Genomic DNA, 25,430 nt, shown 5'->3' with positions numbered 1-25,430 from the left:
ACCTTTCTGGTTGCTGTTTTAGCAATGTGGAAAGAGTTTGCTTTCTAATCTTAAAAAAAATCTATAAAATTGGAGCATTGGGCAATGCCACGCTAAAAATGTCTAATGCGACAGCTCTCCTGGTTCAGTCTTTGCTGTGAAATTTGTTTCCATCTAGATATTACAGAAAGAGTCATAGAAGACAACATGCGGACGTGGGTGCTCCTGAGCATATTTCTCTTTCTGCCCATTGTGGTTGGGTCAGCCATCCTGATTGTCAAATGGGCACGAATCAGCAAGTACTGCACAGATGACAGCGAGTCTCTAGGCGATTCTGAGTAAGTCACCTTGGCCGCAGTTTATCAGGGCCTGCCCTGTACATACCTGAAATCTTCTGGTCCATCAACAATTTGGACAAGTAGGACCTGCAACAGAATGCAGTCTTCAGACATGGTCGCCTCCACATTCCCTTTCCCCTTGGGGTTCATCTGAGTCTGCTGATGCGTCAGAGGTGCCATTTCAGCTGCATAATAACACAGATCATAGAATCATAGAATCATAGAGTTGGAAGAGACCACAAGGACCATCGAGTCCAACCCCCTGCCAAGCAGGAAACACCATCAGAGCACTCCTGACATATGGTTGTCAAGCCTCAGCTAAAGACCTCCAAACAAGGAGACTCCACCACACTCCTTGGCAGCAAATTCCACTGTCGAACAGCTCTTACTGTCAGGAAGTTCTTCCTAATGTTTAGGTGGAATCTTCTTTCTTGTAGTTTGGATCCATTGCTCCGTGTCCGCTTCTCTGGAGCAGCAGAAAACAACCTTTCTCCCTCCTCTATGTGACATCCTTTTATATATTTGAACATGGCTATCATATCACCCCTTAACCTCCTCTTCTCCAGGCTAAACATGCCCAGCTCCCTAAGCCGTTCCTTATAAGGCATCGTTTCCAGGCCTTTGACCATTTTGGTTGCCCTCCTCTGGACACATTCCAGTTTGTCAGTGTCCTTCTTGAATTGTGGTGCCCAGAACTGGACACAGTACTCCAGGTGAGGTCTGACCAGAGCAGAATACAGTGGCACTATTACTACCCTTGATCTAGATGCTATACGCCTATTGATACAGCCCAGAATTGCATTGGCTTTTTTAGCTGCCGCGTCACACTGTTGGCTCATGTCAAGTTTGTGGTCAACCAAGACTCCTAGATCCTTTACACATGTACTGCTCTCAAGCCAGGTGTCCCCCATCTTGTATTTGTGCCTCTCATTTTTTTTGCCCAAGTGCAATACTTTACATTTCTCCCTGTTAAAATTCATCTTGTTTGTTTTGGCCCAGTTCTCTAATCTGTCAAGGTCGTTTTGAAGTGTGATCCTGTCCTCTGGGGTGTTAGCCACCCCTCCCAGTTTGGTGTCATCTGCAAATTTGATCAGGATGCCCTTGAGTCCATCATCCAAGTCGTTGATAAAGATGTTGAATAAGACCGGGCCTAAGACAGAACCCTGTGGCACCCCACTAGTCACTCTTCTCCAGGATGAAGAGGAACCATTGATGAGCACCCTTTGGGTTCGGTCAGTCAGCCAGTTACAAATCCACTGAGTGGTAGCATAGTCAAGACTGCATTTTACCAGCTTCTTTACAAGAATATCATGGGGCACCTTGTCAAATGCCTTGCTGAAATCAAGGTAGGCTACATCCACTGCGTTCCCTTCATCTACCAGGCTTGTAATTCTGTCAAAAAACGAGATCAGGTTAGTCTGACATGACTTATTTTTCAGAAATCCATGCTGGCTATTGGTGATCACAGCATTCCTTTCTAGGTGCTCACAGACTGTTTGCTTAATGATCTGCTCCAGAATCTTCCCTGGTATTGATGTCAGACTGACTGGGCGGTAATTATTTGGGTCCTCTTTTTTCCCCTTTTTGAAAATAGGGACAACATTTGCCTTCCTCCAGTCTGCCGGGACTTCGCCTGTTCTCCAGGAATTCTCAAAGATGACTGCCAGTGGGTCTGAGATCACACCTGCCAGTTCTTTTAATACTCTTGGATGCAGTTCATCTGGCCCTGGAGACTTGAATACATCTAAACTAGCCAAGTATTCTTGTACTATCTCCTTAGTTATTTTGGGCTGTGTTTCCTTTGCTGAATCATTTGCTCCAAATTCTTCAGGTCAGGCATTGTTTTCCTTATCGGAGAAGACTGAGGCAAAGAAGGCATTGAGGAGTTCAGCCCTTTCTGTGTCCCCTGTTTGCATTTCACCATCTTCTCCTCTGAGTGACCCCACTGTTTCTTTGTTCTTCCTTTTGCTACGAACATACCCATAAAAGCCTTTTTTGTTGCTTTTAACCTCTCTAGCAAGCCTGAGTTCATTCTGTGCTTTAGCTTTTCTGACTTTGTGTCTACACGTGCTGGCTATTTGTTTGAATTCCTCTTTGGTGGTTCCCCCCTTTTCCATTTTTTGTACACATCCTTTTTTAATCTTAACTCAGTTAAAAGTTCTTTAGATAGCCACCCTGGCTTCTTTAGGCACCTTCCATGTTTCCGTCTCATTGGTATTGCCTGACGTTGTGCTTTTACTATCTCCCTCTTAACAAACTCCCAGCCATCATGAACTCCCTTTCCTTTTAGTATTACTGCCTAAAAGTCAAGAAATTGAGTCCTAGTATGCTTGGCTGCTCCTTTCCGCTGTATAGTAAACTTCAGATCCTTCCCCTTCTACCCCACTAACCAGGTCATCAACATTGGTTAGGACCAGATCTAAAATGGCTGTTCCTCTTGTTGCTTCTCCCACTTTCTGGACAATGAAGTTGTCTGCAAGGCCAGTGAGGAATCTGTTTGACCTTATGCTCTTGGCTGAGTTTGACATCCAACAAATATCCGGGTAATTGAAGTCCCCCATTACTACTATCTCCTTTCCTTTTGCATGCTTGGCCATCTGTTCCAGGAAGGCGTCATCTATTTCCTCCGTTTGGCTTGGGGATCTATAGTAAACTCCCACACTGAGGTCTCTGTTATTCTTCTCTCCCTTAATTTTGACCCAAATGCTCTCACTTTGGCTTTGAGGTTCTAAATCTTGGATCTCTTCACAGGTATACACATCCCTGACATATAACGCCACTCCTCCTCCTTTCTTGTCTGGTCTGTTTCTCTGAAATAGATTGTATCCCCCCATTATTACATTCCAATCGTGGGACTTATCCCACCAGGTTTCAGTGATGCCTATTATGTCATATTTAGTTTGCTGTACCAAGAGCTCAAGCTCATCTTGTTTATTTCCCATGCTTTGTGCATTAGTGTACAGACATTGAAGTCCATTAATCATTCCTCCGTGTCTCTTATTTAAGGATTTTTTCCTCCCAGCACTAGGTCTGTGTGCTGTTTGCTCCATTTGGTCTATGACATTTGGATGATCATCTTCATCAATTGATAGACTCCTACCTTCAGGAGCTCTGTCTCCCTCCTCCACATTAGTCAGAGATTTTTGGCAAAAACATTTCTCCCAACCGTTGTGAGGTGCAGCCCATCGCTTGCCAGAAGTCCATCTTCAAGAAACTGCAGTCTGTGATCTAGGAATCCAAACCGTTCCTGTTTACACCATTTGCGAAGCCAGCTGTTCACTTCCACTATTTTTCCCTCTCTCCCTGGGCCACGTCGTTCAACTGGGAGGACAGATGAGATGACAATTTGTGCATTTAATTGCTTCAATTTCCTGCCCAGAGCCTCGTAGTCTCTTTTGATCTTCTGGAGGCTATTGCTTGCAGTGTCATTGGTTCCCACATGAACCAAGAGGAAGGGGTATTTGTCAGTGGGTTTTATGATTCCTTGCTCAGTTACATCTTGGATCTTAGCCCCGGGGAGACAGCACACTTCCCGAGACATCTTGTCAGGCCCACAGATCACTGCCTCTGTTCCCCTCAGTAGGGAATCCCCTATCACCACTACACGCCTCATCTTAGGTTTGGTCAGGGTTCTTCCGTGAGCTGTCCGTTCCAAGGTCGCCTGCACATTCCCTGAGGACTGACTTTGCTGCTCGTCTTCATATACCTGATCGACTTTAATGAGGGAGAGATCCTCAAATGGAGTCTGCTCTTCGTCTTCCATGCTAGGGGAGAGGACCTCAAAGCGATTGTGTATTTCTAAACAATCAGAGCGAATCCTGGGCCTCCTACTTCTTTGAGTCACGTTTCTCCATATATCTGGCTCCTGTGTTGGTGAACTAGCCTCCTTCTCAGGGGAGTCCCCTGTCTCCTCCTTGGTGGAGACGGTGTGCTGTGTTGCTTCCAAGAAGAGCTCCAGCTCTCTAATTCTTTGGAGCGTAGCTACACGTTCCTCCAGTTGCTGGACTTTGTCTTTTAAGAGGGCAATCAACATGCAATTGCTGCAGGTAAAGCTGCCTGCAACCTTTGGCAAGATGGAAAACATTGCGCAGGAACCACAGGCGACTGCAGCTGTTCCATCCCCCTCCATCTTGAGAATGTGTCGTTGGGGGTGGCTACAGAGGTCCTCCATCATAAAAAGTGTGAAGACAGGACAAATAACTCCCCACACAAAAAACCTAGGTCTCCCCCAACAAACGTTTGAGACTAGCTTCCCTAAATCTAAAAGATGAATTAAAACTGCGCGCGCCACTGCCCTGCAAGCTCTGATAAGCTCCTCCCACAGCTAATCACCTGCCTCAACAGAAACCCTGCCCCCTCTGACCTTTGCACAGGGAGAGCAGCTAATCAGCCACAAAGAAACACACACACACACAAGAAAAACCCTTTTTGCTCCTTCTTCAACTGCTGCCCTGCAAGATAGGAGTTTGCTGTTAGTATATATCAGGGAAGGGGGGCTGTATCCCTCCAGGTGTGTTTGGCCATACTGGAGGGAGATGATGTCCAACAACAAAAGAAAGAAAAGCAAGGATAGGAAACCTGTGACCCTCCAGGTGCTGTTGTACCTCAACAACCCATGGTGGCTAGTGGTCAGGAAAGATGGGAGGTGTAGTCCAGCAACCTCTGAAGGGTCATAGGTTGCCCACCCTAGTATATATAATTATAATTAACTTTCAGACATTATAGTAAAGCTAACTCCATGACAAAACTGAGGTATGTTTATCTGTATGTAATTAAGGTTAAGTAATCTTAATTCTCATTACATTTTAGATCTTATACTAGATCTGATGAATATAGCATGTCAGACAAAACAAGGTAAGCTTCAACTAACTTAAAGTATATTGATTAATTTTCCTTCCAGAGCTGGCTGCAGTCTAGAAAAGGATCACTCCCTAATTTATTTTCTCCCTTTGTGATAGTGAAACATGGATTAAATTGTCTAGTTTTTCCCACCATTTAAGGATGGGCTGGGTTTATCTGCAAAATCTGCTTATTACCTTTCCTTCCAAGGAGCCTCAAGGGAACACACAGTAAAATAAGACCATGAAAACAAACATGGGCAGAGCAGTCTTTTACTCAGGGGGTGTGCATGGGGGTGGCCGGAGAGTGATTCTGCTGCTCTGCCAGCGAAATAACTGTCATATCTCCTATTCAGTCTCACTCTACCTGGGAGGGGAAAACACACCAGTCCAAAAATTAGAAGTCAGCTTAATAGTCACAGACACAGCATTCCTGGAAAACCATCAAAGCCTACTATTCCTAGATTCCACCAGCAAGGATACCCACAGGCTGCACCCACATGCAGCCAATGGACTCATAATGAAGAAGTCCTGCTCCTAGCACACCCACTGCATCATCAGACACACAATGTGCATCATTGTCCCCAATGGCAGATTCAGTGGCACAGCCAGCAGTCAGCCCTCTACTGCTAGTCTCCAGGCACCCCTAGAAGCCAGACTGCTTGAACTCACAGCTGTTGTTCTTTTAGCACAACACAGGAGAACCCCCACAACACAGCACCCATATAGCTCTGGGCTTAGGGGGCCTTCAAAGAGCACTCACATTCGTCCTAAGCCGAGACAAAGGTTCAGGGCACACCCAAGGTTCTCCAAGGCCAAGAGTGTAAGATGCAACAGGCAGAGTCACAGACACCCCAGAACAGCCATCAGCCTCCAGTTGATCACTGCACTGAGTGAAGGATTGTGATGCAGAAGATGAGAGTTTGTGCCACACCAAGGTTGAGCCAGTCAGCCAAAGCAACCCAAAGAGGTGGGTTCACTTGTGGTTGACATGGAACATGAGTTGGGATGGATCATACCGCATGTAGGAATCAGTCGCACAACCCAAAGTCTTTCTAAACAAGGAGGAATTTTGTTTGTCTCCTGGAGGGGACTGTCAGGCAGGATTCCAAAGAATTTTTAAAAAATGTTCATGACTTTTGCTATTCTGTGGGAATACAGTGGTACCTCAGGTTACATACGCTTCAGGTTACCTACGCTTCAGGTTACAGACTCCGCTAACCCAGAAATAGTGCTTCAGGTTAAGAACTTTGCTTCAGGATGAGAACAGAAATTGTGTTCTGGCGGCGCAGTGGCAGCAGGAGGCCCCATTAGCTAAAGTGGTGCTTCAGGTTAAGAACAGTTTCAGGTTAAGAACAGACCTCCGGAACGAATTAAGTACTTAACCCAAGGTACCACTGTATATGACTATGAGTCTCCTTAAATTATAGATCATAAATATATAAATACTACAAATACAAACAAAAAACTCATTAAATACTGTCCTATTAATTGCAGTGATGTTTGCTGTTTCTTTTCTTATTTTCTTTTGAATTTTTTGTTTACAGCATTATACATTCTTACAGTGGTACCTTGGTTCTCAGACGCCTTGGTACTCAAACAACTTGGAACCCAAACACTGCAAACCCGGAAGTAAGTGTTCCGGATTGCAAACATTTTTCGGAAACCAAAGATGCTCCGTTTTGAGTGTTACGCTGAGGTCTGTCTGTTTCTGCTATTTATTTTGTGTTTTTGCGGATCTTTTTGTTTTTGTGACTATGTGGAACCCAGTTCAGCTACTGATTGATTGTGTGACTGCAGTACATTGATTATTGCTTTCTTTTCTTTTTGTTTTCTTGCTTAAAAAACACAAAAAATAAAAATTAACATAAAAAATAAAATAAACAAAACAAAAACATATATACAAATCCCCCCCTGTGGCTTCCCCCCCAAAAAAACTCAACATTCTTTATTTTTTCAGTCTTTTTACCATTGCATCTTTTATATCTTGTCCCTGATATTCCTAGTATATCTATTCTATCTATTTCAGCTTTTACATACTTAATCTATGCATATTAACATGTTATCCTTAGACCAGTGTTTTTTCTTATAGTCTTCAAAACATTTACCATTCACTCCTTTGTTTCTGATTTGTCTGGTGTGTTATGGCAGCTGCTAACTTTGCCAGTTCTACAGAATCACATAGTTTATTTAACCAATCTTCTTTTGTGGGGATAGTATCTCCTTTCCAATTTTTTGCCAGTACTAGTCTGGCTGCTATAAACAAAAAATTCAAAAGAAAATAAGAAAAGAAACAGCAAATCATAGGTTTTAGATAATAATTTCTTATTGCTTTTTGATAGTATTTTTGTAATTTAGATTCTTCTTTCTCAAATCCTGTTTTTTATCCACATTAAATACGTTATTTAACTGATGGAACTGGAGCCAGTCAGGAAGATAATGTCTTATCTCCTCAAATGATTTTAACTTCAGGTGTCCTTGGTCTTCTTTTAATAATTGGCTATATGTTGCCCAATTGCTTTGCATGTTTAATTTTTTAACTGTGAATGCCTCTAATGGGGACAACCAACATGGTGTTTTTGGTTCTATTAGTGGTTGATATAATGCATTCCTTACAATATGGTTGGTGAACACTCTTGTGAGCTTTTACCTTCTTATAACCAAGGTAGCCATGCAACCCAAATCTGTTGTTGACACTCTGCAAATCCAAAATATCTGTTTTCTCTAGTAGAATCCAATCCCTCATCCAAATTAAACACTGCCTGATAAAAGATTTTTAATTTTGGTAGTGGAAACCCCTTTCTTTCTTTCTTTCTTTCTTTCTTTCTTTCTTTCTTTCTTTCTTTCCTGTCTGTCAGTAATTTGTATTTAATACGAGGTTTCTTACCCTGCCAAATGAACCTTGTCAGATCTTACCTCCATTCTTCAATGCATTCTGTTTTCGCTATAATCGACATCATTTGAAAAAGAAAGAGCATTTTGGGGAGTATATTCATTTTTATTACTGAGATTCTTCCCCAAAATGATAATTTCAGTCTAGCCCAAATTTCTACCAAAAAAATAATAATTCATTCCAGGTTTTTTTATAATTGTCATCAAAAATGTCAATTCCCAAATATTTTGTTTTTCCTCACTATCGACAACCCTGTTTTTTTCCTGCAATTCCTTTTTCTCTTGCTCCTGTATATTTTTAACCATAAGCTTTGTTTTTGATCTGTTAAGTTTGAAGCTAGAGACCTCTCCGAATTCTGTTATCTTTTCCAACGCTTTGGGAATACTCGTTTCCGGGTTTTCTACTGTTAAAATTAAATCATCTGCAAAAGCTTTCAATTTGATAGTCTTTTGACCTAAAGATATCCCTTTAATTTCTTCTTCTTTCCTCAGTTCCAAATTTAATATTTCTAGGGTTAATACAAAAAGTAGAGGAGAGAGTGGGTGGGCAGCTTTGCCTTGTGCCTTTTTCTGTTGGAATGTATTCTGTTTTCCCATCATTGATCATTAGATTTGCTTTCTGTTTCTCATATATGGCCTTTATAGCCGAGGTAAATCACTCTCCCGTTGTGAATAGGTCAATCACTTTCCTTAGAAATTTCCAAGAAAGGTTATTGATAGCCTTCTAGGTGTTGACTAGCATTTCCTAGCTTGTATTATTTTATTCATGAGTGGGGGGGGGGGCTATAATCTCTTCCTTTTTTTTTTTTGTAATGGATTACAGGAAGTCCATCTGGGCCTGGGGATTTGCCCAGCTTAGAACTCGAGATTGCCTGGTGTATCTCCTTCCTGGTAATTGGCGAGTTTCATTGTTCAAGTTTCTCTTGTGCTATTTTGGGAATTTCTTTCCCTTGTATTTCACTATGTCATGTTCTCCTTCCGTTCCTATCTTATATAACTTCCTGAAATATCTTTAAAAGCAATTATTTATTTCTTCCTGTTTGTCGATTACGCTACCGTCTTCTACTATCTTATCAATTTGTTTTTCTCTTTGTTTCTTTTTTAATTACCACGCAAACAGTTTGCCTTGTCTGTTAGCAAATTCAAAATTCTTTTGTTTCATCCATTTGATGTTATTCTCTATTTCATCATTTAAGAATATTGATAGTTGGGATTGCAATATTTTAATATTTTGGTTTGCGGTTTTGTTTTTTGGATTGTTCACCAATAGATTCTCTATGGTCTGAAATGGATTTCTATGGTCTGAAATGGATTTGGGTTGAATCTCTGTTTTTTTAATTAGTGTCATTAAACTATTCAATATCCATATTCCATCTATTCGACCTGCAGATTTTTTAGCTTTGGAATAGAATGTATACTGTCTTTCATTTGTATGTTTATTTCTCCAAGCATCTACTAAGTTCAGATCTTCAACCATTTGGGAGGAAAATTGGGAATTTTCCTTCCTTAGATGTTTTCTCTCTTTCTGTTCTATCAAGGTTCAACAAAGTGACCCCATTAAAATCTCCCATAAGAATCATGTCCTCATTGTTATGTTCCAATAATCTTTCCTCTAGTTTTTTAACGTATTTTGATTTGTTTCCATTTGGAAAGTACACACCCACCAGTATTAATTTTTCTTTGCCTCTTGTTAACTGCACACCCAGCAATCGTCCTTCATTGTCTTTAAATATTAATTTGGATTCTAATTTTGGGTTTATGTATATAACGATTCCTCTCTTTTATGTAAATCTGAAGCTATAAATTCTACCCCTAGTTTCTTATTTACCAAAACTCTCTTGTGCTTCTTGGCTATATGTGTTTCCTGAAGACAGATAATGTCCCAGTTCTTTTTTAGGATATGTTGGGTTTTATTCCTTTTCTTTTTATTATTTAAACCATTGATATTCTACGAGATAATGTTCAAATTCATCAAATAACAATTACAAATTGGATTCAGAAAAATATATAGAATAAATATAGATTTAATCTAGTGGGTTACATCTTATTGTATCTCTTGATAAGAATTGCTTTTACTCCTCTCCTGTAGCTTCTAACGCTTCTCTCTCCTGCATGAATTCTCCTCCCAGTTCTCTCTTGTATTTTCTCCAGAACTTCCCTAAATATCCCCTCCAGGAATTCCCATTTGTATCTTATTGTGTTGGTTTTTAAAGCATCTGTTAATGTCTTGTAATTTTCTCTTTTTAAAGGAGTCTTCTTGATATTTCTTTATGAATTATTATATTCCTTTCATCTATTGTCAACTTCCTTTTCTGGAGTACTTTATCCTTCAGTAGTCTTGAATTAAAAAAGACCATACAGTTCCTGATCCTTTATTCGTCTTTGTTCTTTCAGATTTTATTCTGAAGATCTTATCTATGTCCATTATTAATTCTTCTTCTTGGACTCCGAGCCATCTAGCTAATTCTTTTGTCAGTTTGGTTTCAATGTCTTCATTCTGCATCTCTGGGATCCCCTGAAAGCATAGAATAAGCTCCCTTTAGTGCATCTCGAGAATTGCGATTTGATCTAACATTTTCTCCTATATTCTCTTTAATTCTATTACCTCATCATTTATAACGTCTTGGCCTTTTTTCAGCCCTTTACTCTCATTTTAAATTTTATTGTTTTTTTTCCTTCGAGAGTTGCTCTTGTTTATTAGTTCTAGATTTCAAATCTTGGACCCTTTTCTCTATCTCCCTAATTTTAATATTCAGATCTTTTAGCTGTGCAGATAGGTCCATTATTAATTTTGAATTTTGCTCAATCTTGTTGCCCATGGAATCAAGTTTATCATCAACAGATTTTTTCATTCCAATAACCAACTCTCTTATATCAGCATTCGCATCTAACTCCACCACTGATTGGCATCTTGGAGCTCCTGAAGAGGCCACTGTAATTTCTTGGAAGTCATTTTAGTTGCTTCTCTATATACACATGAATATAAGCTTTGTCCCAGTCTTAATAAGTTCCTTTGATATTTTTGTACTTTAAATACCCTCAGGTCTGTATTGTTTCTATTCAGAGAGCTCTGGGAAGTATTTGTTCAATTATTCCTCCCGCATTTGGCGTTTATGTATTATTAAATACTCTAATCTAAGTTGGATTACCAACTTCTTAAAATATTTGTCAATCAATATTTTTCCTTGTCCTCCCTACTATCTCAGATCCTGAATCGAGATTTGTTACCCTTTATGTCCTAGAACTTAGTTAATACGATTTGTCAATATACTTATTATAAATTCCTTAATCAACACACTTCATAATGATTAAATCAAATGATTATTGCTTTCATTTTATGAATCAATGGTCTTGTTAGATAGTAAAATTCATGTTAACCTGCTGTTTTAGGGGTTGTTTTTAGAACAGATTAATCCTCTTTGCATTACTTTCTATGGGAAAGTGTGCCCTGGTTTTGGAATGCTTTGGTTTTGGAACAGACTTCCAGAACAGATTAAGTTTGAGAACCAAGGTACCACTGTATATTATTAATCGTCATTACTCAATTTTAACTGCATATATATGATAATATTCATTCTAATTGTTTAGATACTGTTTTCTCAATTCACGTGGTTTCATCAATTCAACAAGGTTAAATGGCACACCTAAAACTCTGCCAGACTTCACCAGGGTGGTGCCCTCCAGATGTGCAGCTCCTGTTGGCCTTAGTGAGCATGGCTGTTTGATGCCAGGCTAAAGGGAGTTGTGGTCTGAAACATCTGGTGGGCACCACCTTGGTGAAGGCTGAACAAAGCAGTGACAGACATTGCTTGGGGAACTGTTTCATAACAGCAGCAGCACTTCCAGGCAAAGCCCCACAAAACTAGATCTTGCCTCTCATAGGTAAGGTACAAAGTAGGATTCATGGGGGCAGCAGATCTGGCCTCCAAGGTACACATCACCCCCTGCTGCTGCTGTGGGGGCAGTGACACTACTCCTTGGAGGCCAGATCTGTGTTTCCCAGCGGCCTCTTGGCAAACAGGTTTCCTCCAACTCTTTTCCCCAATGCACAGCTTTATTCCCCCAGTTCTGATGTAGATGAAGGAGATGCCAGTTTGTGGTTTGCCTTAGGAGTCCGAGTGTCTTGGGCCAGCCATTGTACAGAAATTTCAAAGATTGTGCAGGGAGTGGAGAGGCTTCTGTGGGAGAAGGATGTTTTTCCAATCTCTTCTCCATCTTTCTGGGTGGCGCTAAATTTTGCTGATTCTCCTTATTGTATTGCTCCATCATGTCTTCTCTCCTCTCTCCTCTCTCCCTCCTGCTGCCCCTGGCATGTGAGTAGCTTCAGCAACCAAGAAGACACGATGTGACCAGACCTGGGTCAGGCTCCTGCTGTTTATATGACTTGTAGCTGTTTAATAAACAGGTGAAAATTATTCTGTGAATGGTTCTTCAGGTCCTTCTTTGCATTTGTATACAGCATGCAGGGGCTTCATTATGGGTCGGCATCAGCAGGCACATGCTGTGGCCTACACCCCAATAGGGGCTTACTGCTTGTTCCAAGAGCCTCTTTGCCTTCCTCCTTGCTTTTACTGCCTCTTCATCTGCCAACTCCAAGCAACGAAAACCAGCAGTGAGCTAATCTCTCTTCGAGGAAATAGATGCCAATTCTGCCAGGGATTTCTGCCAGAGGGAGCAAGGGGGTAACAGGCACTTTTGCCTCCTGCTCCCTGGCTGCTATTTCCTACTATCCTATTTGCTCCCTCAGCTTTCTTTCATGGCACATATTAAGAAATGAAGCTCCCCCTAATCATGCAGATTACAGTGACAAGGGAAAGGTTTGCTTTGCTGCAAGTACTGTCAATTACCCATCAAAGCTCTACCTAAAAGCAAAGCTTGTATTCTTAGGCACACATCCAAGCATTCTTCACAGCTAAAGTTGCCCCCCCCCCCCGCCCGCCAGCTCTTAGGCTTACCAGCTGTGTGGGAAGTAGAAATGAAACAATTACTTTATCCCCTTCTTCCAGCTTTACATGAATTTTTGTTTGTGAATGAAATTTTGTTGCCTTACACACTACTGCTAAACTAGGTGATTCTGGGAGAGGAGTAGGATGGCAGTGCAAATCTTATGACCCATCCAACCTAATTTACTGAGGGCAGCTCCTCTTTTCTGGTACCTGTCCTGGTAATTTGGGTTCGAGGACACATTGAAGCCTGGCGCAAACACACACAAAGGGTGGCAAAGCAGGGCTGGTGAGGGGTGCGGCCTGGGAAGACGCTCAGATCTAGAAGGCCGCATGTGACCTGGAGCCTGAGGTTCCCCGTTCTGGGTTCCCTCTAGTCAGGCCTCCCGTTACCCACAGCCACCAGCCTGATGTCTGTGGAAACGACAAGTCAAACAGCTGCACTGGCAAGCACCAAAGTGACCACGCCAAGGCACAAGCCTGGGCTGCCCAGATGGCAGGGTCCCCCTCTTGGCCTCGCTGATGGGGTCCAAAGGAAAGCACCAGCTTGGCTGCAGGAGTTGCCGGACGGAGGTGTACAAGGTGCCAGTGGCGTAGCGTGGGGGGTGCAGGGGGGGCCGGCCGCACCGGGCGCAACATCTGGGGGTTAGGGTTAGGGGGCGCAAATCCACGGGCTAGGGGGCGCAAATTACTTGCCTTGCCCCGGGTGCTGACAACCCACGCTACGCCACTGCAAGGTGCCATCTGTTTCAGAGATTTGTGTGGGGTTTCTCCTGAGCATTCTCTTCCCCATGATGACTTGCAAGGCAGCAGAGATTTCAGATCAGTTTTCCTTCTCCTACATACCCTCCCAGGTTGTTGAGCTCCATCTGCCCCTCATTTCCCATGCTCAGAGTTGGAAGGGACCGCAAGGCTCTTCTAGTCCATCCCCTGCAACACAGGAATCTTGCCCAATGTGGGGCTTGAGCCCACGACCCTGGGATTAAGAGCCTCGTGCTCGACTGCACCACGCTCATATATTAGAAATCATGGCTTTTTCAAACTTGTTTATAGACATTTTGATGAATCCAAACGCCGGCTCAGGATGAGCGGTTCTTGCCCAATCCGCAAAAGCAGCAGGAAGGGGGCACGTTGGCGAGAACCGAGCCCCTTTTGCGCGCGCCCCACCCCTCTCCCAGCCCCGGCGCCTCGGCCAAGGCAGCCCGCAACGTGGCCCCTCGCGCGTCTCCGCCCCGCCCGGCAGCCGTTGGCCCGCGGCGGCGCCAGCGCGCCCTTCTCCCGGGCCCCGCCTTCGAGTTCCTCGGCGCCCGTTACTGGTCGCCGGCGGCTGCGGGTCGAGCGAGGGGCGCCATGGCGCTGCTTGGCCTGTTGCTGGCGCTGCGCAGCGTGTGCCTGGTTTCTGCGCTGGGTGAGCCTGCTGCCCCCGGGGCCCCGCCTTTCTTCCTGGCTCCTCGGAGGGGCCGCCGCCGTTTCTCTCCGTATCCAGGCGCCATCCGTGCGCATTGCCCGAGAGGGCCGGGAAGCGCTGCGGGGGCCGAGCGGGGGGCGGTCGCGCTGCTGCCCCCTCTGCTGCTCTGCTCCCCAGGCCAGGCCTGACCCGGCGCGGGGGAGCTGCGGCCCCGCACGAGCGCAGCAGCCGAGGAAGAAGCTGCTCCGGGGGCGGCGCCTCTTGGCTGCAGGATGAGGCTGAGGGGCACGAAGGCCGCCTTCCTTGGCCCCTAAACCCCTGCCCTTGAAAAAGTCACAGCTACACTGCAAATGTGTAGTTACATACATACGGACGGACGGACATACATTCAAATCTGCCACCTTAGCTGTCATGGCTCCATGCCATATATGCTGAAAAACGGTAATTGGTTGAGGGGGCTGAAAATTCTTGCAAAATGATTTCCCTGTAGTGCCCACCCAGAGCTTATCTAAGTGCAGTGTATTCACGGATAAATGGCTATAGAAGGGTCTCTTCTGTCTAGGGTCTCAGCGAACATTCCTCCAAGTGACTGTTCCTCAGAGGATCCCATCTTACGTCACTGGAAATACGGTATTGTGTTTGATTATGTTCTACCTGACCTTTCATTCCAGACTGCCCTGTCAAGGCTGTTTGCTTTTAGGGTTGCCATATTTCAAAAAGTAAAAACCAGGACATCCCGAAAGTTGTTGACCCCAAAATTATTGACCTCAATTTTTCATTAGACCTGCGTTAAGATCCAGGACAAAGCACCACCTTTCGGAAATTCCCCCTGGATGACAATTTCGCCTTTGAAATCTTGTTAATGTCTGGGAAAATCTGGCTGTATGGCAGCCCTAAATTAAAAGTTTTTTTTTTTAAAAAAAATGCTAACTTTTAAAACCAACAATGTTAATTTGAGCAGCAGCAGACAAGTTGGTTTGTACGAGGCAGTTAGTGAAGCTATGGCTTACTGAGACTGCGCAAACGTGTAGAGTTCCTGGAGAACTTTGCCCCATCCTTGTCCTTTTTACTGCCACATTGTGCAGAACTAAGCCAACTCCCACATCATCCCATAAAGATAAATGCTTATGTTTGGGGAAGCGGGGGAGGGCAAGAAAAAAGTTCCCCCACTAATGTGAACAAGCTTCCTCTTGCAGGTAGCCTAGAGACAGGAACAGGAGCACTCCTCTTAGGGGTGGACATATGCTGCAACATTTTGCTGTGGATCCCATTTGTAGCATTGTAAAGCGCTGCGTGGGAACCACTGTTCTAATCCCACTTCCAGCTAAAGCCATTATTACTATTATTAATTTAAATTTCTGTACTGAGCTTCATGATTGAAATGACTCTAGCTTGCAGTGGCAGCAAGCCATTTGTTAAAATCTGTTCTTCATCTGTACCACTTTTTACCATCTGTACCATGGGGAGTGTGCACAAATTCTTTGCGTAGGCTGGAGTTTAATGTGTAAACAAAATAAAAACTATAGCATGATTAACCCTTTGCCTATTGCAGGAAAGGATGACCTTTGATATTGATATAAATGGAAAGCCATATATCATTCATCTGAAGCAACAGTGAGTAGAATAAATAACTGGGATTTGCCGCCCATTCTATAAGACATTGCAATCTTTTTTAATAAATCCTGGTAGTGTCTAGAAAGATTTCCTGGAAAGCTTTTCTGAGGAAGAGAGGGGACAAAGCACTCAGCTCTCCTCTGTAAAGAAAACAAGCTTACTTTCAAAAGCAAATCTTAATAGCCTCCTAGGCTGCCAATTTGAATAAAATATGGGGTGCAGGTAAGCCCCGCCCTGAATAATTGATCCCATGATGCAGCACACACAGACCATTTGAATGACAATGCCTATCAACTTGTGGGACCTTGGCCCCTAAGAGCTGGCTCCTATGTAGCCTCTGGGAAAACCTTCTTGCATTTAAAATGTGCCCACAAAGGTACCTCTGCCAGCCAGTGCACAGAATTGCTGAGAAGGTAAAATGTTGTAACAGAAGGGGAGAGGCTCCCCTTATAAAGGCCCAAGGACCTCATTCCCTAGAGGGCAGCTTTTCTGGAGCTGCATGCCAGTGGGGTGGGGGTGGCGGGTCCAGCAACAAATAATGGGTGCACCCTTGTGTGGCAGACGTGCCAGCCATGCAAAATTCAAAGGTTCATACACCTGCTCCGCCCCCCCCCCACCTTCATCCAGGCAAGCAAGAGGTTGTGATAACAGTTCAGTAACACATTCCAGCCATGCAGAAGCACTTTGGGAGGCTAAGATGCTTTTTCTTAAATGTTGCTAAGAGACACCCAAAAAGGCCTTGCGGGCTCCATGTCCACATCATGGAACTCCTTGTGCTGATGGTGCGCATTAGTTGGACACTGCTCTGAGTCACTGTCACATGTCAGGACATGACAGCAGGCACTGTTGTAACTTTCTGGACCATTTGTCCTTCCCTTTTTTCCGTGCCACCTTTATGTATTTTTTATGCTTTGTTTTTAGATCCTTTTTAACCAATGATTTCAGAGTTTATACGTATAGCCATGGAGGGTCAGCAGTGTCTTTTGTTCCTCCCATTCAGGTAAGATTCTCTCAGGTGTAGGAAACAGGTTTCTCTTTGAGTGGCTATCGTTTGAGCTACATTAGACCTGCCAACCAATTTTTAAAAAATAGATTATAGTAGTTTTAACTGATTAGTTAAAATATATATGTTGATAATAATTAAGAAGGCAGGGAATATTCAAAGCACGCATCCTTTCAAATAAAAACAGACATCCTTACACCGAGTGTGCCACACATTAGCGTAGCCGGGGGTGGGGAGGATCAAGGCAGTTGTTGGTCATTTCAGGTGCTGCAGGGTGGGACCTGAAATTGGCGGCTGGTTGCCCTAAACAAAGCTCAACACCTTTGGCCTGGCCCATCGCACAAATTCATATGCGGGTTCCAGTGCACCCATGGTTAGGCAATATTCAGCGGAGAAGCAATGGATAGCTGCATCTGTGTCTAGTTTGGGGGTACTAGCCGCAAATGCCCTGCTTCAACTCTCCTTTTGACATGACCCCTTCCTTTCTGAGGTTTTGTCTTCTATCCTCAACATGACTATGGCATTGGGCCCCTGCTGCAGACAGGGAAACTTGCAGCTTATTGCATTACTTTGCTGTGTTATAAAAAGGTCTGAAGGAGATGGGATACTAGAATAGCCTTGTTATACCAAAGACTCGAGGAAAAATCTGCAAGTTCAAGTAAAAACTGAGCTCTAGCCAAGACCCACAGAAGGGAGTGAACTACAAATGGTTCTAGTCACAATTTTGCTTGTAGAAAACTGAGGTGCTTAAATTCCACAAATATACCAAATGTTGAAGCAGTAAAAATAAATTTAGGTGTGGTAAAAAAAAATAAACATTGCACCTATTTCAGTCGTTCTTCATAGTTCATAGTTTACCCCTTCCTCTAGAAATACCCCCTTCCACATACACATTTCTGGAAATTTTATATTTCTGACACTTCACCCTTTCTCACCCACTGCTTTTGCATTCCACTTTCCCCACACACTTTTCCCACTTGATGGAGTAGGCACATATCCAGAAACCTTAGCTAGTGGGGAATCAGTGCTTTGTGGGTACATGTCACCAGGAAACTCAACCTGAGGGTTTTTGTAAACAAGCCTAGATACCCCACTCTCTGTGCTGCTGGAGCAGCTTTCAATGGACTGTCCACGTGAGCATCAACCCTGACTGTGACCAGAAGGGAAACTGCAGTTGGTCAGCCCAAGAGGAAAGGTGAGTAACTGCGTAGTTTGGTTTTAGGTAACAACCCCAAATTTAGCCTGTTAACCTCTAATTTGAATTGTGTGCTCTAGGATTGGATTTCATATAGCAGTGTATGTATTTCACTTTTGAGTTGCCCCCTGGTTGTAGGTAAATTGTTCTGATTACTCTTTCTAGCGCAATTGCTACTATCAAGGCTACATTGAAGGCTATACTGATTCCATTGTGATGCTCAGCACCTGCCTTGGGCTTAGGTGAGACCTATGTGTTATTCTTTTTTTTAAAAAAAATAGATATTTATTAAGAATTTTCCATTTTAATACATTAAAAAACCAAAAAGAAAAAGAAAACATATACAGTTTACAATCCTTATTTTTCTATAACATATTTCCCTGACTCCCTCACACCTCCCCTTCTTATATTCCAATTCAAATTGTTAATTCAACAAGTTCTTATCCCCAATTTTTAACCTTTTTATATTTAGTTCAATTTAAAAAACCAGTTTTACAACATCAAAATTTATACATCAGTGCTCATTCTTAAATCTTAAATCCTTTTTCTAAAGTCGACCCAAATTCCCTTCCACGAATTCCCCACTTTTCATACTAATAACAAAACAGAATAAAAAGAAAAAAGATTATTATGCACCCTTTGGATCCCCAAACCCCACCCCATCCCCTTTCCCGGTTTCAATCCCCAACAAATGTCCATCAGTCTTAATCTGCTATCAGCCTGGAGATCTCACGTCTGAGGCTCTTAATTCTCTCTCAGTTCCTCTCTGCCGGTTTTTTTGATAGTCCTTAGTATTAAACACCAGATCTCGGAGACGCTCTGGCCCGATAGGGACAGTGTTTCTTCCAGCCAGACCTCCATACTTAAAAGTGGAGCCCAAATCTCGTTTCTTACTCCTTTCAAGTCCAAATGTCCCCAAAGCTCCAACTTTCACCTTGATCAAATTTGTAATCCTTGGGTCTTCAGATCTCCACATAATGAGATCTCTCCATTCTTCAATCTCCAGCTCGGACCAGATTTTCATCATCAAGTTCTTATTTTCCTTTATAACCATCATGTCAGGCCTCTGGCTCTCCTTTGTCATCTGTAGCATTACATCTCCTCCTTCCTTTTCCTCAGAAACAACATGTACCGGTATCTCTTTCTCCACACTCTCAAAGTTCTCAAATTTCTCCTCTTGTGCAGCTGCATGAGCTTCCTGGATCAAGTCCTTATCAAATTCAATGAATTTTTTTACTGTTAAGTCCAGAGTTGCAACGTTGGTAGCCAAAACATCAATTTGGCCTTGTAACTTTCCCAAGAGAAAAAAAACTCTGTCCAATTTAGCTTGAATTTTCCCTCCTTCAGCCATTCTTGTAATGTCCCAAAACCCCCTCTAGAGGGATTTTGGTTACTTAGTATTCCTTCCAGTTCAAATCCAAAAATCAAGTTAGTTTGTATCAGTTTTTCCTTGTTTCCAACAAAATATAGCCAAATTATAACGAATATAACCAGCAGAGACAATAGAAAACAAAGTTCTCTTTTCCCGTCTTGACAGCTAATTTGACAGCTGTCAAGCTCTTCAATATCTCTTCAACAGGCTCTCTCGCGGATCACTCCCAGGTCCGGGGGGGTGGCACTTCAACTCCCAAAGTTAGCTCTTATCCTCCAGTAAGATTACTTAAACTGCCAAATCGTGAAATTAATGTCTTTACCCAATAAAAAGAAAAAATCCTCTCGACCTTAGTTAGCTGGTCCTTGCTTTAGATTATATACAAGACGGGGAGACGGACTTCCTGTTTGCGCCTTCCCCGATCATGCCTAATTCAAAAAAAAAAATATTTCTTTACAAATCCAATTTCCGTACTACTCACGGGTTGCTGCTTTAAAATCCAATTGTTCACAAGAAGAAGTCAGCACTCTCAGACCATGGCATGCGGCTTCACTCTGCAGGAGAAGCAGTCAACTCTCAGCACCGCGCCACTCACCCCGTCCCCCATTCCGAAGCCTTTTAAAAGGCTCCTTCGCGGTTCGGGGGGTGCAAATGGTGCCCGCCGAGTCACCAGGTTCACAGGCTGCACCGCCTGTGATTTTTAAGGGTCCCCGCGTCGCCGCAGCGGCTAGACCCTAATCCTGCGGAGCCGATTCCCTCTGGAGCTCGGAGGGAATCCGCCATTAGCCGATGGCGCTAACCCGGAAGTCCCCTATGTGTTATTCTTGAACAGAACCCTTTGTTCCTCAGTCCCAAGTTCAGCTGCCTGCAGAGCACTCCAGGGCTTTGAGAAAGGATAACCCCACTGAAATTGGACATCCTGCTTAATAAGCCAGAGTGGCAAAGTATAACTAGGCATGGATGAATCAGCCTCTTCACAAACACACACATGGTAAAAGTCAAGGTGTAAATTGAACTGCCTTTTATAACTGACATACAACATATATCAACATTTTCTACTCACCAGTTACATGCAGTCTCAAGTATACATTTCCCAAATAGTTCCTCTGAACACACACTGAGGATCTGTTCATTTTATATGGATTGCCATAACATGCACACCTGATACAACAGAATAGTCGGGTGTTCTAGTCAGTAAAGGTAAAGGGACCCCTGACCGTTAAGTCCAGTTGCAAACGACTGGGGTTGCGGTGCTCATCTCACTTTACTGGCTGAGGGAGCTGGCGTTTTGTCCGTGGACAGCTTCCGGGTTATGTGGCCAGCATGACTAAGCTGCTTCTGGCGAAACCAGAGCAGCGCACGGAAACGCCTTTTACCTTCCTGCCGGAGCGGTACCTATTTATCTACTTGCACTTTTACATGCTTTCGAACTGCTAGGTGGGCAGGAGCTAGGACTGAACAACGGGAGCTCACCCTGTCGCAGGGTTTCGAACTGCCAACCTTCTGATTGGCAAGCCCTGGGCTCTGTGGTTTTTGTTTAGTACTCAGGGAAAAGGCTGTCTTTTTCAGTTTTCTTTCAAATGGGATTATTTCCATCCCATGTCATCTTCTCCTATATTAGGGATGGGCAAACTCCAGACTGTGGACCAGATTTGGCCCACTAGGTCTTTCTGTTTGGCCTAAACACCTTTCCCCATGAACCATGCCTATGTGCTCCACGCTGATGCCATATGTGGTAGGTCATATGTAGAAACACAGTTGGATTGGCTGCTCACACAGCCAGTCTCTGCAGAAAGTCAGATTGAACTCCCTGCCCACCAGCTGAAGCATTGCATTGGACTGAAATGGGAATTTAGCTTTTGGCTACCAAGTCACAGTTTGCACCATCAACATTTTTTTGGGGTGGGGGGCTTCTTTTCCACTTTATTTCCTCCTACCAGTGGGCTGTTGCAGTTTGAGAACAGCAGCTACGGAATTGAGCCAGTTGAATCTGCTTCTGGATTTCAGCATCTTGTTTATCAGATTGAATATGAAGATGCAGAGCGTCCACTTTCTGAACAGAATTATTCCATTAGATGGAGTTCAGGAATAACGCCAAGGGTAGAATCAGGAATACCAGTGAGTGCTTTTTTTTCTTTAAATAAAATTGTGTTTATAGATCCAAAACAAAATAGTAATATGTGCATCCATGCATGTACATGCTCCTGCCCCCCCCTCCCCTAAGCAGTAGGAGTTCCTGGGAGAAGCCTTTTCAAGGCCAGCTTTCTTTCGATGAGAACTGCGCCCGCCCCAAGACTTCAGTGCTTGTAAATGTTTGTCCATATACATGTGGATGCAGAACAGAGGTGAGTCCACAGTCAACAGAGAAAGCAATATGGACCTTAAGTAGCACCCTAAAAGCAACTGCAGGTCCCACAAGCCTGTTGCTTGACTTTCAGGAGCAAAACCTTGCCGCCGCCCCCGTCAATAGAGCTGTTCCTTTTCTGACCTCCTAGAAAGCATATACTCTGGCAGAACACTGCTTTTCTTCTTCTCAGCTTTCACACTGACAGTTATGATGCCCTGCTGGCTCTCTGAGCAGCTTCATAGCTTAGCGTCTCCAGCAAGCTGTGTGTGATGCTCACCTCTGCAGCCTAATTCTGTGCATGTTTCATCAGAAGTAGGTACCACTGTTTTGACTGAGATTAGTGTGCACAGGATTGCAACCTTAAAGGGAGACTCCAAAATCAAGAAATAAAAAGGTGAAAATGCTGTCCACATCTAAGGAAGCCAGCAGAGTCCAGTGAAAAACAGCTCCAAAGGGCCTTGCTGAAGCAACAGATGTTGTCTCTCCAGAGAGGTGGAGCCAACTAAAACCTTATGAAAGCTGGCCAAGTGTGGTTGGCTCTGGTTGCCTGGCTGCTTAATGGGCCCTTGGTTTAATTATGTGTCCGGCTCTGGCAGGTTGCATAGAAAGGAATGTGGCCTCGGTTTGAAAAACATTCCCCATCCTTGTCTTAGGCCACATTCACACCATATATTTTAAACACTATGATGCCAGTTTAAACAGTAATGCCTTCTCTTAAATAATTCTTTTGAATTAACATGTTGAGAATAGAGAATCAGGCTATTGGTCTTCCTAGCTGAGCCATGAGAAAGCTGTGCTCCCCCACCAAATGTTGGACTACAGTTCCTACTGGCCCTAGCCAGTATGACCAATGCCTGGGAACCCACCCCGCATTTCTCCAGGCCTTGATGCAACCCCAATCTGCCAGATACTTCACCTACATTTTGAATTCTGTTTCAGCAGCATTTAGCGTTCTACCTGTGAATTTTTCATGATGTTAGTATGAGTGCAGTAATGGTATGTTCTTTCTTGAATTACAATAGGTTAACTTCAGCACCACGAGATATGTGGAAATGCACATAGTTGTGGCCAAGGGATTGGTAGGTTTATTTGAAGGACTCCCTGTTGCCCCCCCCCCACTACGTACATCACTTCAAGCTTTCATTACAAGGTTTTCAGAAGTATGTTCTTTCTTCATATACAAACATAAGAAGAGAAGACTCATTGGGTCCAGCATCCCGTTCCCATGGTGGCCAACAAGATGCCCATGGGAAGCTTTCAAGCAGGATTTTAGTGTGACAAAACATGGGCAATTCCCAGTCTCCTATGTCTGGCAGTGGAGGGGAAACATCTTGAGTTCTAGGATAATGAGAGTAGGAGGAAAAGCTCTCTGCCCACTTTCTCCACACATCATCATCATCATCATCATCATCATAAATTACTACTATTTATACCCCGCCCATCCGGTTGGATTTCCAAAATGACTCCCAGCCCTCCCAGGACTCACCTGGTCCTTCAGAAGCACAGTCACCCCATTCAGGACCAGGGAGTCCTCCACACCCGCCTGCCCCCTGTCCCCCAAGAACAGTACAGTGGTACCTCGGGTTACATACACTTCAGGTTACAGACTCCGCTAACCCAGAAATAGTGCTTCAGGTTAAGAACTTTGCTTCAGGATGAGAACAGAAATTGTGCTCTGGCAGTTTGGCAGCAGCAGGAGGCCCCATTAGCTAAAGTGGTGCTTCAGGTTAAGAACAGTTTCAGGTTAAGAACGGACCTCCGGAACGAATTAAGTACTTAACCCGAGGTACCACTGTACTTCTGTCTTGTCAGGATTCAACCTCCATCTGTTAGCCGCCTTCCATCCTCCAACCGCCTCCAGGCACACACACAGAACCTTAATCACCTTCACTGGTTCTGATTTAAAGGAGAGGTAGAGCTGGGTATCATCCGCATACTGATGAACACCCAGCCCAAACCCCCTGATGATCTCTCGCAGCAGTTTCATATAGATATTAAAAAGCATGGGGGAGAACCCTGAGGCACCCCACAACTGAGAGCCTAGGGGTCTGAACACTCATCCCCCAATACCATTTTTTGAACACAGCCCAGGAGGAAGGAGCGGAACCACTGTATAACAGTGCCCCCAGCTCCCAGCCCCTCTAGACAGTCCAGAAAGATGTTAGGGTTGATGGTTTCAAAGGCTGCTGAGAGATCCAGCAGAACTAGGAAACAGCTTTCACCTTTGTCCCTAGCCTGCCGGAGATCATCAACCAGCGTGACCAAGGCAGTTTCAGTCCCATGATGAGGCCTGAATCTCGACTGGAAGGGATCCAAATGGTCCACACACCCCAACCATGCCTGGAGTTATTGAGCAACCACCTGCTCAATCACCTTGCCCAAGAATGGAAGATTTGAGACTGGGCGATAGTTGGCCATATTGGCCAGGTCTAAAGATGGTTTTTTAAGAAGCGGTTTAATAACCACCTCTTTCAGCGGATCTGGGAAGGCTCCCTTACAGAAAAGCATTCACCACCCCGCGGAGACCATCGCCCAGCCCTTCCCGGCTTGCTTTTATTAGCCAGGATGGGCAAGGATCAAGGAGACAGGTGGTTGGTTTCACGCGTCCAAGCAGCCTGTCCACATCCTCGGGGGTAACGGATTGGAATTGATATCATGCAATTTGACTAGAGAGGACTCTAACACTCTCCCACCCTGGCCCTGCTCCCAAGGTGGAGTCTACCTCTTTCTGAATCTGAGTGACATCTGCAAAAAACTTTGCAAAATCATTGTAGGAGATCTTGGGGCCCTTCCCGGGCCTCAATGGTGAAAGTGGTTCCATTAGATTATGAACCACCTGAAGGAGTCTCCTCCTGCTGTTTTCTGCAGATGAAATAGAGGCGGTGAAGAAGGTCCTTTTCGCCGTCACTATCACCACTTGGTAGGCTCGACATTGAGCTCTAACCTGTTTCCGGTCAGATTCAGAATGACTTTTCTGCCACCGGCGCTCTAGCCATCTCAGCGATTGTTTCATCCCCCTCAGCTCCGGGGAAAACCAGGGGGCTATCCGGGTTCTGTGTAATCAGAGAGGGCACTTCGAAGCCAGACAATCAATAGCCCTGGTTAACTCCGCATTCCAGTGGGCCACCAGGGAATCAGCTGAGAGACCATCAACATGGGATAAAACATCCCCTACCACTCTCTGGAAACCATTTGGATCCCACCTCCCTGCAGAGGGGAAGGGTCGTGAAGAAGTCCATAATCTTACTCACCTTTGTCGTCATGGAAAGGGCCTCAAAGGTCATGTAATCCAACCAACTGTAATGCAGGAACCACAGCTAAAGAATCCAACCTCTGTTTAAAAACCTCCCAGAAAAGGAGATTCTTCCACCTCCCAAGCTAGTCTGTCCCACTGTCAAACAGCTCTTGCTTGCTCTGTTTTAGATGTGGCACCAGCAGCCATCCTGAGCCTGACAGCCACAGCACATTGAAATGTGTATCCTGGTCCAGAAAATGTGGCTT

The 25,430-nt window shown here is 44.1% G+C and overlaps 2 protein-coding genes across 12 annotated transcripts in view; both read left to right on the top strand.

Moving 5' to 3' along the window:
• LOC308573980 (disintegrin and metalloproteinase domain-containing protein 2-like) overlaps positions 1 to 12,471 on the top strand; it is a 122,132-nt gene extending 109,661 nt beyond the window's left edge. For 5 of the 9 annotated variants that reach the window (XM_081171415.1, XM_081171411.1, XM_081171409.1 and 2 more), the window contains 4 exons: positions 158 to 317; positions 5,127 to 5,171; positions 6,703 to 6,787; positions 12,369 to 12,471. In XM_081171415.1, the coding sequence (XP_081027541.1) occupies positions 158 to 317; positions 5,127 to 5,171; positions 6,703 to 6,787; positions 12,369 to 12,437 (359 nt within the window). In that variant the 3' untranslated portion in view covers positions 12,438 to 12,471. Of the gene's footprint in view, positions 1 to 157; positions 318 to 5,126; positions 5,172 to 5,275; positions 5,612 to 5,844; positions 6,126 to 6,702; positions 6,788 to 12,368 lie in introns of those variants that run through there. The other 4 variants (XM_081171413.1, XM_081171414.1, XM_081171410.1 and 1 more) reach the window with 4 other exon arrangements.
• A 1,599-nt stretch (positions 12,472 to 14,070) lies between these two features.
• Positions 14,071 to 25,430, top strand: part of LOC308573981 (disintegrin and metalloproteinase domain-containing protein 2-like) — a 55,453-nt gene continuing 44,093 nt past the window's right edge. Inside the window, exons 1-7 of one of the 3 annotated variants that reach the window (XM_081171420.1) lie at positions 14,071 to 14,398; positions 14,961 to 15,028; positions 15,951 to 16,012; positions 16,934 to 17,012; positions 18,376 to 18,452; positions 21,523 to 21,700; positions 22,952 to 23,008. In XM_081171420.1, the coding sequence (XP_081027546.1) occupies positions 14,341 to 14,398; positions 14,961 to 15,028; positions 15,951 to 16,012; positions 16,934 to 17,012; positions 18,376 to 18,452; positions 21,523 to 21,700; positions 22,952 to 23,008 (579 nt within the window). In that variant the 5' untranslated portion in view covers positions 14,071 to 14,340. Of the gene's footprint in view, positions 14,399 to 14,647; positions 14,840 to 14,960; positions 15,029 to 15,950; positions 16,013 to 16,933; positions 17,013 to 18,375; positions 18,453 to 21,522; positions 21,701 to 22,951; positions 23,009 to 25,430 lie in introns of those variants that run through there. The other 2 variants (XM_081171419.1, XM_081171418.1) reach the window with 2 other exon arrangements.

The sequence above is a fragment of the Podarcis bocagei genome (genome assembly GCF_964188305.1).
Source record: "Podarcis bocagei genome assembly, chromosome: 15".
Taxonomy (NCBI): Eukaryota; Metazoa; Chordata; class Lepidosauria; order Squamata; family Lacertidae; genus Podarcis; species Podarcis bocagei.
Note: the sequence above shows the minus strand (reverse complement) of the source record. Positions and strands in the feature narration are given on the sequence as shown.